This window comes from Myotis lucifugus, unplaced genomic scaffold (genome assembly GCF_000147115.1).
Source record: "Myotis lucifugus unplaced genomic scaffold, Myoluc2.0 scaffold_3, whole genome shotgun sequence".
In the NCBI taxonomy this organism is placed as follows: Eukaryota; Metazoa; Chordata; class Mammalia; order Chiroptera; family Vespertilionidae; genus Myotis; species Myotis lucifugus.
Window position 1 is genome coordinate 6,184,992 of NW_005871051.1, and position 19,325 is coordinate 6,204,316.

General features: G+C 40.4%; 2 protein-coding genes across 5 annotated transcripts in view; one reads left to right on the forward strand and one right to left on the reverse strand.

The window, feature by feature from the left end:
• The window catches only part of FAM126B (family with sequence similarity 126 member B), a 42,930-nt gene extending 33,836 nt beyond the window's left edge, over nt 1–9,094 (reverse strand). For 2 of the 3 annotated variants that reach the window (XM_006082397.3, XM_006082398.3), the window contains exons 1-2: nt 9,012–9,094; nt 188–282 (exon numbers count right to left, since the gene is read on the reverse strand). The gene's annotated coding sequence lies outside the window, so the exon portion shown is untranslated. Of the gene's footprint in view, nt 1–187; nt 283–8,856; nt 8,940–9,011 lie in introns of those variants that run through there. The other variant, XM_014461374.2, reaches the window with a different exon arrangement.
• A 177-nt stretch (nt 9,095–9,271) lies between these two features.
• On the forward strand, nt 9,272–18,485 carry NDUFB3 (NADH:ubiquinone oxidoreductase subunit B3). Of its 2 annotated transcripts, none has more exons than XM_006082395.3 (3): nt 9,272–9,471; nt 13,326–13,473; nt 18,199–18,485. In XM_006082395.3, the coding sequence occupies exons 2-3, from the start codon at nt 13,328–13,330 to the stop codon at nt 18,353–18,355; spliced, it is 303 nt and encodes a 100-aa protein (XP_006082457.1). In that variant the 5' UTR covers nt 9,272–9,471; nt 13,326–13,327; the 3' UTR covers nt 18,356–18,485. The 2 variants fall into 2 exon arrangements, with proteins under 2 accessions (XP_006082457.1, XP_023615882.1); XM_023760114.1 differs by having other exon boundaries at nt 9,309–9,327.
• Nucleotides 18,486–19,325: the final 840 nt, after the last annotated feature.

Sequence of the window (19,325 nt, forward strand, 5' to 3'; positions counted from 1 at the left end):
CTATTAAATAGAAAACACTTTTAAAAGTAAATTTCAAAGACATTAAGATGTGATTCTTTCAAGTCTCCTAGGTAAAATTGCCTAATAAATAGAAGCTATCCACCAAGGATTACCAAAAAGTCTAATATGTCTAACTGTATGGGAAATTCTCTTTATCCTTTAAAAAGTTAAATTCTCTAATTTTTACCTCTAAGATCAGTTTTCTAAAGGAGGAGGTGGCACAGGAATGCGGCAGAGTTCAAGTGTGGAATTCATTTGTTGAGACTTAAATATTTTCCAACTCTATAAAAAAATGAAAATAGAAAACTGTAAAATATTGAGAAGAATGTAATATAAAGAGGTAAGAACAATTTTGGTAAGACAGTTATAATATAGTTTACCTAATTTAAGAAATAATTAGAGACTCAAAAATTTCTATAGTAACTAACATTTACTGGTGTACCATTACCAAACCTAATTTTTAAAAAAATTAGAAAGAAAGTCTGAGTTTTAGTTTCAAATATTCATTCATTATCGGCAAAACCTTGAGTAGGCTATTTAAATTTTCTGTAGCTGGAGCCTCACTTGAATAATCTATAAAATTAAGATTTCCATACAATAATTCTATTAATCCAATAGTACAGTGATACCATACACACACACACACACACACACACACACGCAAACAATCATTAAACTTTATTATGCAGTATAAAACCAAGCTTAAATAATAAGTATTAATGATGAGTTTCACAGAACTGAAAATTTTATCATTTTAAAAAAGAACACAGAAAATGCTATTACTTGAATTTTTGTCACAAAAATACGTTAAAGGTTTTTGATTGGAGAAAATCATTTTCAAATTGCTGAAGTTATACTTTTCTCACAAATTGATAATTCTTTTCATATAGTTGCTTATCACATTATGTTCTATCTCTTTGATTCAAATCTGTATTACCATTTTAAATCTAAAACACCAAAAGAAAATTAACATTTTATAATATGTTAACAAAATGTTATTTTAAATACAAAAAATACATCAATAAATATCTCTTGGAATTTAATTACATTATCATTATAATTCAATGTTTTTCAAACTACATATGTGTCAAGACCTCTCTACTCCAACCACAACAGCTGACTTAATCTCTTATATGAGATTTTTACTTCATGAGATGTTCAGCAGTGAGGGAAAGTCTTGAAAAGGACCAAGAATATCTCCGAAAAGATATACAAGAAACTCGTAGCTAGTGACCCTTTGGGAAGGGGCACTTTATGTCAAGGAGACTCGATCTTTTAGTGCCTTGGGAATTATGAACCACAAGGCAACTGGCAGTTTGAAGCAGTGCAGCAGATTTGAACCTCTGTAGAGATGGGTCTCTAAGGATACAGATACTAACTAGGCTCTCAATTTAAAAAAAAACAAAGCAAGAAAATCCAACATGGCAAATGATAGGAAAACTGAGTCTTATTAAATTTTAACACAGCTTCAAAACAGCTCAATCCCTGATTAATTGGAGGTAATTAGCCCCTTCACCGATTTGAGCCACAGGAAGAAATGGGAACCCTATCTGGAAGGTAATGTTGTCTCTGAATCTTTCATACAAAAAGTCTGGCACACAATAAAAAAAAAATGACTAAATATCCATAGTGACAAAAATATAACCAAAAATTAAGAGAAAAAAAGACAAAAACAGCATACACATTCCTCTGAAGTGCACATGGGCTATTTTCCAAGATAGACAATATGTAGGCTACAAATCAAGACTCAACAGATTTAAGAAGATAGGTATTATACAGAGTATCTTCCATGACAACAACGGGATGAAGACAGAAATCAAAAGAAGGAAAACTGGGGAAATTTGCAAGGTTGTGGAAATTAAACCACACACAAGGGAAATTAGAAAATACTTAGAGCCAAACAATAACAAAAACACAGTATTTCAAAACCTCTGGGATGCTGTTAAAGTGGTGTTAAGGGGGAAATGTATGGCTATAAATGCTTACATTAAAAAACAAGAAAGCTCTCAAATCAACAACCTAACTTTACAACCTAAGGAACTAGAAAAAGAATAAACTAAACCCAAGGCTAGCAGAAGGATGAAAATAATAAGGGTTACAGCAGAGATAAATGAAATAGAGAATAGAAAACAATAGACAAAATTTAAAAACCCAAAACTGGTTCTTTAAGAGAAAACACAAATTCCTAAAATCAGAAATGAAAGAGGGGACATTACTACTGATTCCACATAAATAGAAAGGGTTATAAAGAGAATATTGTGAACAACTGTACACCAACAAATTGGATAATCAAATTCCCAGAAACACAAAACTTACCAAGATTAAATCAGGAAAAAATAGAAAATCTGCACCCCAATAAATTCAATAAAGAATAAAGTAGCCCAGCTGGTGTGGCTCAGTGGGTGAGCACCATCCCATGAACCAGGAGGACATGATTCGATTCCCGGTCAGGGCACATGCCTGGGTTTCAGGCTCAATCCCCAGTAGGGGAAATGCAGGAGGCAGCCAATCGATGATGTTTTTCTCTCATCGATGTTTCTATCTCTCTATCCCTCTCCTTTCCTCTCTCTCTAAAAAGCAATGAAAACATTTTTTTAAAAAAAACAACACCTCAATTATTTTTTTTAATCTATTGTTCATCAGATTAGATGTGCTTTTCTTTAACTTATTCTTTAAAATGTCTTAACAAGGAAATCTTATTAAAAGAGAACTCAGCCAGGTGGATGAACCCATGCAGTGATTGGTGGTGCAGAGTGGACTGAAGGCAAAAGGAAGTGCCTTTTCCAGAGGAGAATCCAGAATGGGGGACAACAGAAAGGGGACTCAGGAAGCATGAGTGGGTTCAGTGGTAAATTTGATTCTAACATTTTCATGGAGTTCAGTGTTTTACAAATAGACCAAAATAACTCTTTTGTAACCGATGCTTTGCCATTCAATAAATTGGTGCCATTTATCATATTTTATGACTACTTTTTTTTTTTATGACTACTTTTCTGGCAGTTATATTTCAAACCTAGAAAGAACTATCATATATAATCCTATCTAATAAAAGAGAAACATGGTAATTAGCCATACGGCCACTACCCTTCCCATTGGCTAATCAGGGAGATATGCAAATTAACTACCAGCCAAGATGGCGGCCAGCAGCCAGGCAGCTTGAAGCGGAACATGAGGCTTGCTTGCTTCAGTGATGGAGGAAGCCAAGCTTCCCCGCCTGCCTTGCCGGCCTCTGAGCTACAACTCTAAGAAACACTGTAACAAATATAGAAGCTAAACAAACCCCCAGAAACCTGCTTTAGTCAGCCAGGCTTCAGCCAGCCGGACCGCAACATTGTTTCAAATACAGAAGGTAAACAAAGGCCAGAAACCTGCTTTCAGCAGCGGAGGCCTCATAGCTGGAGCCGAGCCTCAGAGCTAAAGCTGGCCCAGAATTTTAAAAAAAAGGAAAAAAGGACAGGTTGGGAGCTTCAGTCACCCGCCAGCCTGAAAACGGCCCTCAGCCCCTCACCCAGACTGGCCAGGCACCCCAGTGGGGACTCCCACCCTGAAGGGGGTGTGACCAGATGCAAACAGCCATCATCCCCTCATCCAGGCTGGCCAGGCACCCCAGTGGGGACCCCCACCCTGATCCAGGACACCCTTCAGGGCAAACCAGCCAGCCCCCACCCGTGCACCAGGCCTCTATCCTATATAGTAAAAGGGTAATATGCCTCCCAGCACCGGGATCAGCGGAGCCGTGAGGCCTCCCAGCACCAGGATCATCGTGACAGGGGGCAGCGACAAAACCCCCTGATCGCCCTGCGGCTCTGTGTGTGACAGGGGGCGGGGCCACAACCTCCCTATCCGCCCTGCTCTGTTCGTGACAGGGGAAGGCACCCCAACCCCCGGATCAGCCCCCAACCCCCTGATTGCCCTGCGGCTCTGTGTGTGACAGGGTGTGGCACCCCAACCCCCTGATCCGCCCTGCTCTGTGGGTGACAGAGGGCGGTGCCCCAACTCCCCTATCGGCCCTGCTCTGTGACAGGGGGGAGCGCCTCAACCCCCTGATGGGCCCTGCTCTGCGCGTGACAGGGGGGAGCTCCCCAACCCCCTGATCGTCCTGCAGCTCTGTGTATGACAGGGTACGGAGCCCCAACCCCCCTGATGGGCCCTGCTCTGTGCGTGACAGGGGGCAGCGCCCCAATCCCCTGATCGGCCCTGCTCTGCGCGTGACAGGGGGTGGCACCGCAACCTCCCTATCGACCCTGCCTTGAGTGTGACAGGGGGTGGTGCCCCAAACCCCCAATCAGCCCTACCCTGAGCGTGACTAGGGGTGGCATCGAAACCTCCCAATCCGCCCTGCTCTGTGCATGACAGGGAGCGGCGCCCCAACTCCCCAATCGGCCCTGCTCTGAGCCCGACCAGGGGCTGCACCTAGGGATTGGGCCTGCCCTCTGCCACCCGGGAGCGGGCCTAAGCCAGCAGGTCATTATCTCCTGAGGGGTCCCAGACTGCAAGAGGGCACAGGCCGGGCTGAGGGGTCCCCTCTCCCCCCCTAGTGCACAAATTTTTGTGCACCGGGCCTCTAGTCCTATATAATAAAAGCCTAATATGCAAATTGTCCCCTCAACTGGAAGTTTGACTGCATGCTATGAGGTACGCTGACCACCAGGGGGTGGCGCGGAACATGGCGGGCGTCGGCGACGTGGCACTGGCAGCAGGCAGCAGTGGAAACGCTGCCAGCCCCGATGGGCCCTGATGAGCAGGACCACGGTGGGATGGTGGAGCAGGTGAATGGGCGGCACCGGCCAAGGTGGGTGCAAGCAGGGCCCGATGCCCCACCGATTACCCTGCAGACTGCGACCAGCAGCAGCAGTGGGGGGCAGGGCCACAGTCCAGCTCCCAGGTGCTGAGGGAGTTGAGCGGGGGCCTGATGACTCAGGCAGAGGGGGGTGTGCGGGGGCCCGGGAGCCCAGGTGCTGCCCAGGGCCCAGAGGTCAGCTGGGACCTGCCCTTCCATGCCAGACGAGCGCACTTCAATCGCCGGCCAGGCCTAGGGACCACACCTGTGCACAAATTTCATGCACCAGGCCTCCAGTAATTCTATAACTAATCAAAGTCACGCATCTTAATATATTACATAACTGAGTTTTTACTCCTTTCTCCAAAATTAAAGCTGACTCATTTACTTTTTCTAGTACTTGTCTCCATGACAAATAGATACCCAAACAGAAAGTCTAGAATTCACAAAGATGCACCAGGAATTTCTAAACAGGATGTGTCAAAATCAACACATTCACAATTCCAAGTTTTACTATATATTATAGAGTGTTTACGCAAAAGCTAAATGTATCATAGCAATATTGCAAAAAGACCTTTAATCAAGAAAACTTACAATTCTTATTTTCCAACTGTAGTTTGATTCTAGAATTAGATAGCTTCCAGATACATTGAGAGAACAAGATATAAGTAAATATCTGTGCAAATTAACACAGGTCTGAATCATGAAAGCAATTACCTTGGTTTATGGAAAGCAGCTAAGTGCCAAGTAAAAACTAATCCAAACCAAAACATTCAGCACAATTTTTATTTCTGGCAACTTTAGCTCCTGGCTAGAAAGTCTATCCCAGCTATGACATTAAATGGTGAAAATGTATTGAGCTATAAAAATATTGGTAGATTTGACAGCCCTTTCTCTCAAGCAAAAACTATGATTACTGGTTCATATCACAAGTAAGAGAGCCTTGAATTAGATCAATGATTTGTAAGTGGAAGCCAGCAGTGAACCATATCTGGGGAATTTTTTTCTTCAAAATATGTATATCTACCTTCCTTCACATTCCCCCTACCACTAAGATTCTGAAGGAAAGTGGAGATGATATAATATGTATGTGCCTTTTAAAAAAAACACCTCCTAGATTATTCTGTGTGTGTGTGTATATATATATAAAACTGTCCACTCTCATGGAGATTTTCTGAATTAGGTCTGATTCTTTTTTTAACACTGAATCAATAGCAGGCAAAAGGAGGCGAGCTACAAAGTGACAAGAACTCGGTGGAAGGCTCTGCAGGTAAGGGGCTGTATTCACACCAGCTGTAAGCAACCTTCAGAGCTTTCTATGCCAGCTCCCTCCAAAATCCACTGCATCACATTTTAGACAATGACAAATGTTCAACTCATCTTCCTGAGAAAAGAATATAGTCTACTTACCAGACAAAAATGTAAAAAGAAGCTATTTTGGACATCAAAAGAAACTAAGAAGTCAGACATTGAAACAAAAAATTCCTCTGTTCTTGCATTAAAAGAATAACAACAAAATACTATTTTGTGCAGCTAATAACTTGTTTGGAGACTTTCTGCTCACATATTTTATCATTCTAGTTTTTTTGTGTTTTGTGTGGAGTTTTTTTGTTGTTGTTTTTTATTTCAGAGATTAAGGAAGAGGGAGAGAGTGAAACATCAATGATGAGAGAGAATTATTGATCAGCTGCCTCCTGCACGCTCCCCACCGGGGATTGAGACCGAAACCTGGGCATGTGCCCTGACCGGGGATCAAACCTGGGACCCTTTAGTCCACAGGCTGATGCTCTATCCAGTGAGCCAAACCAGCTAGGGCTGTGGTTTTTTTTTTATGTAGCATGGGTTTTTCTATTATAAAGCTCAGTCAAGCTGAAAATTTTAATCATTCTAGAACTTAATAAACTACTATAAGGTGCCAAAACTGGGTATTAAAAACAAACAAACTAAATCTATTGCATGTGAAGATGGCTTGAGAGTTGGATTTAAAAACAAGCTTTCAAGGTGCAATTTAGAGCAAATGACTGTACTTCTTTACAGCCATTGTTTCAAATTCCTTATAAACAGCTCCAATACAGAAATGTGTCAGAAAAGTAGACTTCTAATGATATTCAACTTTATTGTATTCTACAATGACACCTACTGGCCATTAAAAATCAGCTCTAGTAGGCTCATTACATAATAAGAAACACACACACACACACACACACACACACACACACACACACACACCCCTACATAAAAGCAGATTTGTTCACAGGTACTGACACTACAGAACTGCAACTAGAAGTAGAAATATTCTTTGTGACTGAGATAGTATTATTCATGCAAAAAGTAAAAATACAATGAAACACCAAGTGTCAAAATTTTTATCTGGAGCATTGATAAATACCTTAGTACTCCACTTCAGAACTAACAAAATCTAATGAACCACCTCTCCTTACCAAGTGATGAATTTTTGGTTTAGGCTCTGGGACATATTAACATAAATTAGTAATTAAAAAGGGAAATTATAGTACACTTGCTAATACTATATTAGTTCTTATCTTCTAAGTTAAAGGCAACATTTTCAATCAGCTTACATTTTGGCAATTTATAATGCTTCTTTTAAAACTGTTTTCCAGTGAGCTACAAAACCAAGTTTTTAGAAAATAAATATTATATATATATATATATATTTAATTGATTTCAGAGAGGAAAGGAGAGGGAGAGATAGAAACATCAATGATGAGAGAGAATCACTGATCGGCTGCCTCCTGCACACCCCCTACTGGGGATGGAGCCGAAACCCAGACAAGTGCTCTGACCAGGAATCAAAACAGTGACCTCTGACCTCCAGGTTCATAGGTCGAGGCTCAACCATGGAGGCACAATGGCGGGAAAAACCAAGTTTTTAATGTAGTCTGTCCTTCCATAACATATACTTAATAAAATCCCTATGTTAATCGTACATTTCATTGTGCAAACATGGCAATTCAGTTATTTATGTCTGCAAATACATTTTACCTCGGTCAGAGAGGTTCAAAAAGTACACTTTTTAAACCTAAGAAATAATCCATAACTAGTCTCTCAGACCCACAGAGCAAACTACTTAAAAGATGACTTTTGCATTCCCTTTCCCCATTCAGACCACCAGGTTATTTTCAGTCTTTAACATCCACAATATCTAGGGATATATATATATATATATATACATACATATACACATACATACATACATACACACAGTGGGGCTTGACTTACGAGTTTAATTCGTTCCGAGACCGAGCTCGTTAAGGAGCTCGTTAACTCAAATTACTCTATCAACTCAATGCAAAAAATCTGCCGAGAGACAGCTGGTATCTCAAAAAACTCGTTAGTCGGGACACTCGTAAGTCAAGGCCGCACTGTGTGTGTGTGTGTGTGTGTGTATAACAATGAGATTTCTAGTCATTTTCCAATTTGCACTTACCTTCCACTATAGATTTTTGAGGCTCTCCACTTTCCCGAAGATTAGAAATAAAGAAGTACGTGTAATCAGCCTCGACCCTCAAAACAAATAAAGTCCTAAACTGCAAGCTAACGACTCTCTCAACCCAAACCCGTATTTGGGAGGTCTTCGTGACTAGCCTTCATGCTTCCACCGCCTGCAGGGGTGACGAGCACTCAAACCAACGGAAAAAGACACACACAACTATTCCGACACATCAATGGGCCGCCAGACCTCCTCTTCCAGGAGGGACAGCCTGGTTGTGGGGGTAAATAACAGCCACGGGTTACATAACAGACGGTGAGAAAGAGTTTCAGGATCTGCCCGCCAGTAAATATCGGTCTTCTCCGCTCCCCGCTCCCACCCCGACCAACAGCCCTGAAGAAGCGCAAACCCTCGGGTTCCTCGCAGGCGCCTGCAATGCCGCGTCCTTTTCTCTGTCCGCGCTTCGTGCCAGGACCCCCTCCGGCCCTCGCGACTCGGCCCGGCGCCCGCCCGTCCTCTCTGCAGGTGCCACCGCAGCCCCCGCGCCCTAGGCCCCGCGTCGCCGCACCGGGCTCAGCCTCCACCCGCCTCAGCTGCCCGCTCCTCGCGACCTCCCAGCGGCTACCTGGGCTACGAAACGTCCCGGAACCACCGACAGCGCGGCTGCCACCTTCCCAGACCGTCCCCGACAGGTCCCCGCCAGAGCTCCTGCAGCCGGAGGTGAACACCCCTTCTCGGGAGCCCTCGCGCCCCCCAAAGACAGCGCGGCCGCTCGCTTACCTGTCACCCCGCTGCCTCCGGCTTCTTACCGCCACCGCCTCCCGCAGCCGCCTGCCAACTGCAGCGCAACAAGCAGCCCTCCCACTGGCCGAGTCCACGTTGAACAACAGCCTCACTTATTGGCTGCAGGAGGTCCGCGGCCCGCCCCTTGGTGCAGCGTCTAAGGGATTCCGGTCTGCGAACAAGGAAAACGTCGCCTCTGCCCCGCCCTTCTGTCCTCCACAATGGCACCGATCGTCGTTAGACGACGGATGCACAGATGTGCGGGGAAAAAATGTCGACTGTCAGCCTCCTTCGCGTCATCTCCACCTGGTCCGTAAGTCTGTGACCCCGTGCCGGAACGTTACATGGCTTCTCGGCTTTTCTGCCGGGAGGAACTCCAGGTGACAACTTCCGCTTCCGGTCTGCACCGGCTGGAGGGTTGACTATTGAGTGTCCTGAGAGGTCAGATTGCTGTCAGGTAAATTAGAGAGTTGGTGGGAGATGTCTTGACTGGAACTAGGAATGAGATATCTATTCTGGGGAATTTAGAAAGGGAGAGACAAAATAAAGCAGGATGATGCGGGTGTGTGGCTCCAGACGGAAGGAGATCGAAGAACTAGCGGGGGAGAACTGTGAAGTCGTGGGGTGGTGGGGGTGGTTGTACAAGGATACAGTGGGAATGACGGGTTATTCAGTCCACATACTTTTTTCCTGCTCTGCCACCAGCAGCACCCCGTCCCGTGTTTTTTGTTTGTTTGTTTTTGTTTTGTTTGTTGTTTACCTTTGAGTTGAATAAAGCAGAACAGCCCCCAAATCAAAAATTTGTGAAGGAGGGCCCTAGCCAGTTTAGGTCAGTGGGAAGAGCGTCAGCCTTCGGACTGAAGGGTCCCAGCTTCGATTCAGGTCAAGGGCACAATCCCCAGTGTGGGGGGGTTGCAGGAGGCAGCCAATCAATGATTCTCTCTCATCATTGATGTTTCTATCTCCCTCTCCTTCTCCATTCCTCTCTGATATCAATAAAAATATATTTTTTAAGAAAAATTATGGAGGAATAATTTTAATGTCTGCCTCACAAATATGTATAGTTTTAAGTGAGATATTTTTTTTTCTGCTATGAATGTTTTGGACACGATGTTAAAGTGAAAAAAGCAGGGTACAAAGTCACATCCATTTTTAGAGCGATTTACTCTAAAATGTTTACTATTTTAAAATTGCATGTACATCGGTGCAGGGACTGGAAAGGACACTAAGAATTCATTCGTCTTTTATTTTCTAATGTTCTTAAGAGTATCCACAATTTTAAAAATGAGAGGAAATTGGGGTTTATGCTTGAACGTCTTTGGTAAGCCGTAAAATTGCATGTGTTGTAAATGGTATTATCCTCTTATTTCCTTCTTAGAGATTCCAGCCCCTTTTAGTGGAGGTTGATATTACAGGTTCACTCCAAACATAGGTAGATAGCTTTTTAAATTTTCATGATTACATGGGTTTTCTTTGTAGAACTAACTTCCTTGCTATTGTTGGAACAGCTCTGAACTGGAAATAATAGTCTGTTGTTGAGTCGTTGGCATAATTTGTCACTTTATCTAATTTTCCCTTTTACTGTGAAGTATACATAACAGAAGGGTGTATAAAACATGAGTACTTTTTAAAGAATTATAATTAAGCAAACACTTGTGTACCCACCCTTCAGGTTAGGAAGTAAAGCATGGCCAATACCTTAGAACATTCATTCTCAGCACAGGTGATAGGCCTTCAGGCAGATGAAAATTGGTTCTGAGAGGATGGAACAGTGTGTGAAAAAATCATAGGTACTACTGTGGTGTGTGGCCCTCCCAAGAGCCACAGTACATACACATGTATATAATATATCCGTAGTATTGAAATTTCATTGGAGGAGGGGAGCGCGAATGTGATAAGGAAAACAACTGTCGAAAAAAGCTCCTTTGGCGTACAAGAATTAAGAATAGGTTGAAAAACACTGCCTTAGAAGCTCTGATTTTATGTCCTCCACCAAGGGGTGACTACTGTCCTGACTTGTGATAAGCATTCACTTGTTTCAAGCATTCATTTCATTTTCCATCTATAATGCATTCCTAAAAAATGAATTGTTGGGTTCTTCAATTTATATTAATGGGATCAAAGTATATGTATTATGATTCACCCCGTTCTCATCGTATTTGTAAGATTCATTCACACTGTTGCATGTTGTTTTTTGTTGTGTAATATTCCATAGGTTTCTATTTCTTAATTAATCCATTGTTGGATATTTGGGTTGTTTATAATTTGGGGCTAGCATCAATTATGTGGTTAAAAAGGTTCTTATAAAATATATCTATTGTTATATACATGCAAGAGTTTCTCTAGAGCAGTGTGTTGTCCAATGAAAATATAATGCAAGCCATATATGTAATTTAAAATGTCTTAGTAACCATATTAAAAAGGTAAAAAGAAACATAAAATTAATTTAATATAATCAGTGTTAAAAATTATTAATGAAATATTTTGTTTTCTTCATACTGTCTTCAAGATTTATGTATTTTACACTTGTAGAATATGTTCGTATGCTGTTTTCATAAACACTTGATCTATGTTTATATTTTATCAAATTTACTGTTGATAAAGTAAATCTGTATACCCAAATTGTTCGAAATGCACTCTAAATTTTCCAATAATTAACTTGAGAATCAATTTTGAAATTTAAATTAATTAAAATTAAATAGAAAGTCTAGTTCTCCAGTTGCACTAACCTCATTCCAGTGCTAGTAGCTACCATATTGGGCAATGCAGATCTAGAGTATATAAACTTAGGAATAGAATTGCTAGGCCATAAGGTATTCAAATGTTCAGCTTTTCTAGGTCATGCCAGTTTTTCAGAGTGGTTGTGCTAAGTCACATTCTTGCCCCCTGGGTGTGAAAGTGGAAGGCACATCGCAGTGAGCTGAAGTTTATTTTTATGTTATGTATAAAAATAATACTAGTAAAACTAAAGTCTTTATGTTACTATTGAGGGCATATTTTATTTAAGGAAAGGAACTTATCAATTAAAAAGGGGTCCTTTTTAAAAAAATTTTTTTTATTAATTTCAGGGAGGAAGGGAGAGGGAGAGAGATAGAAACATCAATGATGAGAGAGAATCATTGGTCTGCTGCCTCCTGCACACCCCCTACTGGGGACCGAGCCCACAACCTAGGCATGTGCCCTGACCGGGAATTGAACCATGACTTCCTGGTTCATAGGTAGACACTCAACCACTGAGCCAAATAGATGATGGATAGATAAATAGATAAGGTCACATGCTCAGGTTTCGGGTTCCATCCCCTGTGGGGTGCATACGTGTGTCTGTGTCTCCCCCCCTCCCCCTTTCACCCCCTTTCTTTCTCCCTTTCTCTCTCTTTAAAAAATCAATTTAAAAGAACATGTTATTTTAAAAAATTCAATCCATTGTCTGTTTTGTGTGCAGGCCATCAGTTAGTAATGTTTTTTTACAGACAATCATGTACAATCAGTTTGATATTAAGGAACACGAAACTTTAAGCCCTAGTGAAGCAAAATGTTATCCCCCAAAAAATTCCATTTTCCTCATCAGTAGACCTGTATTACAAAAAAATATGCTCTGTTATTATTATGTTTTGAATGTTATCAACAAAATATTTGTGGAAAGTTGTTTTCTCTTGCTTTATAAGTACCCACGTAGTCTAAAATATTTACTATCCGGCTCTTTACAGAAAAAGTTCGTGCGATCATGTATATGTTTAAACACAATAATGCTGCATTTTAATAGGATCATCTAAAGAAAGTAATAAATCAGTATGTAAAACATCTTCATTATGCATATCTATGCACAATGAAAGGACTAGAAGAAAGGGAACGGTATTGCTTAGAAATTAGGAACAAGGGCTCTGAAACCAAACTGCAAGGTTCAAAACCCAGTTGTACCAATTATTATTGTTGTTACCTTCAGAAAGTTACCTTCATGCACCCTCATTGTCTTCATCTATAAAATGAAGATAATAATTGTAATTTAAGTTCAAATAGTTGCTTTGAAGTAACAGAGTTAATACATGTAAAGTCCTTTAGGGTACGTGGCACTGCCATTATTTTAATGGAGAAAGGAATAAACAAAATAAATGACCATCTCTGAGTGATGGGATTATTGATTATTTTATATGTGTGTGTTTCCTAACTGTGAACATACACTGGTTATGTAATAACATGCTGTTTTATTAGTTCTCTCTTTAAAACATTAATTTTAAATGTTTTACCTTAAAACATTAATAGTAAACTTGGTTATTGTGCAAATTTCTCTCTTACTTTAATCTTTTCCTATAGACATGGCCCATGGACATGAACATGAGCATGGACATGGCCATGGTAAAATGGAACTTCCAGATTATAGAAAATGGAAGATAGAAGGGACACCATTAGAAACTGTGCAGGAGAAGCTGGCGGCACGGGGGCTCAAGGATCCGTGGGGCCGGTAAGAATCATTAAATAATTTAGATAGAATTTATCATAGAGAATCATTATCTGTTCCTTTTTCATGTATTTCCCTTTTTAAAAAATCATTGAAAATGGCTTTTTACATTAAAGTTTTAAAATCCGTTTTATTGAAGTACCATTTACATACAGTAAAATTCACCCATTTTAAAGTGTTTAATTCCATGAGTTTTGATAAATGTATACAATTATGTAACCACCACAGTCATGATATAAACGATTTCTGTCACCCCAAAAGTTCTTCCGTGCCCCTTTCATGCTCAGTGTCATCCTACCCCTGGCTCCTGGCAGCCATTGATCTGCTTTTTGTCTCTCCAGTTTTCGCTTTCCTGGCCACTTTCACTTGGTGTGCTGCTTTGGAGACTTAGGCGCATTGTTAGCTTGTATCCCTAGTTCCTTCCTTATTGACTGCTGAGCAATATCCACTGTGTGCACAGACCTCATTTTGTTTGCAGTTCACCAGTTAATTGCCTTTTGTGTTGTTTCCAGTTTTTAACCGTTCCATTATGAGTAAAGATGCTATAACCAATCAAGTACAAGTCTGAGTGAACATGATGTTTTCATTTCTCTAAGAGTAGGATTTCTGGATCATAGAATTAGTGTGTGTTTATTTTCATAGGAAAACTGCCAAACTGTTTTTCAAAGTAGCTGTACCATTTTGCATCCCACCAGCAATGTATGAGAATTTTAGTTGTTCAATGTCCTCCTCATCAATCCCTGGTATTATTGGTCTTTTCATTTTAGCCATTTTAGTGAATGTTGTGCCTCTTTGTGATTTTAATTTGCATTTCCATGGTTCCATGACGACATGATGATAGCATTCTTTTCCAGTGCTTATTTGTCATTAGTGCTTTCTCCCTGCCCCCTTTGATGCAGTGGCTATTCACATATTTTGCCCATTTACTTATCAGGGTGTTTGTCTTCTTTTACTGAATTACTAAAGACCCAGTGCATGAAATTCATGCACGGGTAGGGTCCCTAGGCCTGGCCAGTGATCAGGGCCAATCGGGGCCTTCTGGCTGCTGGCTGGGGCCTTCCTTCCCCTGCTGCCGGCTGCCAGCCAGGGCCTTCCTTTGTTCCACGCCGCCCTCTGGTGGTCAGCACATGTCATAGCGAGCAATTGAACTCCTGGTCTCCTGGTCGAACTCCCAAGGGGACACTTCACGTATTAGCCTTTTATATACATAGATGAGAGTTCTCTATATGTTTTTAAAATTTAAGTCCTTTATCAGATATATATTTTACAAATTCTTTTGTTTTTTTTTTATATTTCTTTTTTAAAATGTATTTTTATTGATTTCAGAGAGGATGAGAGAGAGAGAGAGAGAGAGGGAGGGAGAGAAAGGGTGGGAGAAACATCAGTGATGAGAGAGAATCATTGATTGGCTGCCTCTTGCACACCCCTACTGGGAATCGAGCCTGAAACCCAGGTATATGCTTGGACTGGACTGTCAGGGCCAGCCTGACAGGTTGAGCCGGGCTGAGGCAGGGAGGTGAGAATTGAGAAAAGAAAGAAAGACAGGAAAGTGGGATCGGGAGGACTACAGCTCTCGAGGAACTGAAGCAAGTTTATTAGCCACACAATCCTATTTATACACAAGACATTGAATAGGAGGTCTGTCAAGAGGAATGTATTCTTTGTTCCTCTTAATCTCTAAGGGAGAGACACAGCAGAAGGACAAGTTCTCAGTACAGCATATCTCAGTAAATAGTTACAGACTTCTTGGTAAGCCATGAAAGGCTGTTCTCATTCTACTGATAATCGCCATCCAAACAAGTCTGGGAAAACTGTGTGGGTAAGGGTCCCAGCCTTGCTAACCCCTTCAGGTACAAGGACCTTGCCAGCTTACATCTGGCCCCCAACACCGGACCAGGAATCAAACCATGACTTCCTGGTTCATAGGTTGATACTCAACCACTGAGCCATTCCGGCTGGGCTACAAATGTTTTTTCCTAAGAGTGTGGCTTATTTTTTCATTTTTTAAATAATGTCTTTCAAAGAATTTTAAATTTTGATGAAGTCCCAATCTGGCACTTTTCTATTATGGTTTGTGCTTTTTGCACCCTAAATTGTCTCCTATGGTTTCTCTTAGAAGTTCTTATAGTGTTACTTTTATATCATGTGAGGTGAGGATGAAAGTATTTTTGCATTTGGACATCCAGTTGTTCCAGCACCATTTGCTAAGACTGTCTTTCCCATGTTGATTTACCTTATGCCTTTGTAAAAAATCAATTGACAATATCTGTGTGGTCTATTTCTGGATTCTATTCTGTTATCCTGATCAATATGTCCACTCTATGACAATACTTCACTGTCTTCAAATCAGGTAGCATAAGATCTCCATTTTTTAAAAAAGCTATTTTAGGTTCTTTGCATTTACATTTAAAATTTAGATTGAATGTTTCAGTTTCTATAAAAAGCCTTCTTAGATTTTAATTGGGATTTCACTGAATCTATAGCTCAATTGAGGATAATCGATATCTTAACACTATAGAATCTTCTAGTCCATGAACAATTTAGATCCTCTTTAATTCCTCAGCAGTGTTTTATTGCTTTATATATAGGTCTTTACATATTTTATTAAATTTATCCTGAGTTTTTCCATATTTTAATAGTATTGTAAATGGTATTTTAAACTTTAATTTTCAGTTTTTTGCTAATATATAAAAATATAATTGGGGTTTATATGTTGACTTTGTATCATGTTCCCTTGCTAAATTCACTTTTTAGTTCCAAAATTTTTTTTACAGATTGTTAGACTGTACTTCATAAGTGATCACTTTGTGTACACTTGTTTTATTTCTTCCTTTTCAATCTATAAACTTTTAATTTCTATTTTCTTTTCATTATTGTACTGGCTAACACTCCTAGTATAATGTTGAATAAAAGTGGTATAAATGGACATTCTTGCCTGTTCTGCATCTATTGAGATGCTCACATAGTTCTTTTTTTTTTTTTAATATATTTTATTGATTTTTTTACAGAGAGGAAGGGAGAGGGATAGAGAGTTAGAAACATTGATGAGAGAGAAACATCAATCAGCTGCCTCCTGCACACTCCCTACTGGGGATGTGCCCGCAACCAAGGTACATGCCCTTGACCGGAATTGAACCTGGGACCCTTGAGTCCGCAGGCTGATGCTCTATCCACTGAGCCAAACTGGTTAGGGCTCGCATAGTTCTTTTATTCTGTTAATATGATGAATTACTCTTATTGGTTTTTCAAAGATTAAACCAATCTTGAATTCCTAAGATAAATTCTATTTCATCATGATATATTATCCTTTATATATATTGCTGGATTCAATTTTCTAAAATATTGTTAGGAATATTTGCATCTGCCCTAGCTGGTTTGGCTCAGTGGATAGAGCGTCGGCCTGCGGACTGAAGGGTCCCAGGTTCGGTTCCAGCCAAGGGCACATGCCTGGGTTGCGGGCTTTGTCCCCAGTGGGGGATGTGCAGGAGGCAGCCAATCGGTGATTCTCTCTCATCATTGATGTTTCTATCTCTCTCTCTCCCTTCCTCTCTGAAATCAATAAAGATATTTAAAAAAAAAAAAAAAAAAGAATATTTGCATCTGCCCTAACCAGTTTGGCTCAGTGGATAGAGCGTCAGCCTGTGGACTGAAGGGTCCCAGGTTCGATTCCGGTCAAGGGCATGTACCTTGGTTGCGGGCACATCCCCAGTCGGGGGGTTGGGGGGGTGCAGGAGGCAGCTGATTGATGTTTCTCTCTCATCGATGTTTCTCTCTATCCCTCTCCCTTCCTCTCTGTAAAAAAATCAATAAAATATATTTTTTAAAAGAATATTTGCATCTAAAATAAATAAAAATTAAAAATAAAAAAAGAATATTTGCATCTGTGTTCATGAGGGATATTACTCTATAGTTTTCTTCTAATGTCTTTGTCTAACTTTGGTTATCTAAATTGTATTTGCTTAGCTTATGTTTTCTAATAAGTCAGATTTTTAGTTAAGTGGCTTTTGTTCTTCATAACATGATTTTTTCCCACTCACTTATCGCTGCCTGTGAGAGAAGACTGTTTTCAGGAGAGGTCTCAGACTTCTGTTTACACCTCTGTTTAGGGTGCTCAGAAGAATGATGGCCAGAGCAGGAAATCAGTCTTCTAAACTTCAGGCTGCTGTGACAGAGAAATGTATTAGTAGTAAGAATACTGTCAAATGTTACATACTCTCTGTGCCAAAATATATCACACATCACCCTGTTTATTCTTTATAACAACGCTATAAGGTAGACAGTCATCACTGAGTAGGAGAGGAAGCAGGCCCTGACAGGTTAAGTAACTTGCCCATCCTAAAAGGTTGTGAATCTAGTGTAAGTGGCAGAGCAAAGATTAATACTCTAACTACCTCTGTCCACGATGCTGTAATGACTAGTATAGGCAAAGCCACACGGCTGACTGTGATGGATAGGGCCAAAGAAAGTCTTGCATTTGAGGATTTTGTAAAAATCCTGAGTATTATGATTATGAATATGAAATCAAGTGTTTTTTCTTCTACTTTATATGTGAAACGCGGGCAGATAGACCTAATCATCCTATGTCACAGAAAGATACCTATTGTGGTCCATTTAGATGGTCTTATATAAGGTTGCATCTACATCTGTTAAAAAGATGAAAATTAAATGTATTGTACTCAGTGAATGTGCATGTATGTGATTATAACCTTTGCCCTTTTTTTTTTCTAGCAATGAAGCTTGGAGATACATGGGTGGCTTTGCAGACAATGTTACCTTTGTTGGTGCAATGTTAAAAGGATTCAAATGGGGATTTGCTGCATTTGTGGTAGCTGTAGGGGTTGAATATTTCCTGGAGTCCCAGAATAAAGATAAGAAGCATCACTGAAGATATTACCTGGAAGTATCTTAGTGGTTCTTAACTCTGTTATTAAAATAAGATTTCTTCACTGTAGCCTACTCATCTGTGTGTCCCTTAAAGATAGTAGTAAGATTTAATAAAGAATACATGTTCCAGTCTGGTTTTGTCATTCTGAAAAAAAAGGTGTTTCAAACCATATTAGATTTGCTTTAGAACATGTGGTGGTTGAGGTACACATAACAGTGCATTCTCTACAGAGCAGCCAGCCAGCATATATTTCAACAAATGTGTATGTTTTAAATGGACAGGGTCTTAAAAAAATTAAATAGTGATAAAATTTCCCATCTTAACTATTTTTTAGTGTACAGTTGCTGGTATTAAATACATTCATAATTTGCAACCATCACCATCATCCATCTCCATAGCTCTTCATCTTTTAAAATTAAAAGTCTATGCCCATATATAATAATAAAAGGGTAATATGCTAATTAGACCTGACGTCCTTCCGGACGAAGCTAGGGCAGGAGGGAAGCCCAGGTCCCGGGAAGCTGATGCTGGCAGCTGGGGGGAGGAAGGCCTATTCTTGCACAAATTTCGTGCATCGGGTCTCTAGTTATACAATAATTCCCTACTCCCCCTTACATCAACACCTGGCAACCACCATTCTACTTTCTGTCTCTATGATTTTGACTTCTCTAAGCACCTCATGTACTAGGAAGTGGAATTATACACTCTTTGTTACTGGCTTATCTCACTTAGCCTGATGTCCCCAAGTTTCATCCATGTGGTAGCATCAAAATTTCCTTTCTTTTTAAAGCTGAATAATATTACATTGTATGTATATGTCATAATTTGCTTATCCATTCATTGATGGACTCTTGGGTTACTTCCACATTTTAGCTATTATAAATAATGCGGCTATGAACATGGTGTATGAACAGGTTTGTAAATGATGGTTGGCCTTGCTGCTTTTACTATCTCCTGCAGGTGGTTAGAG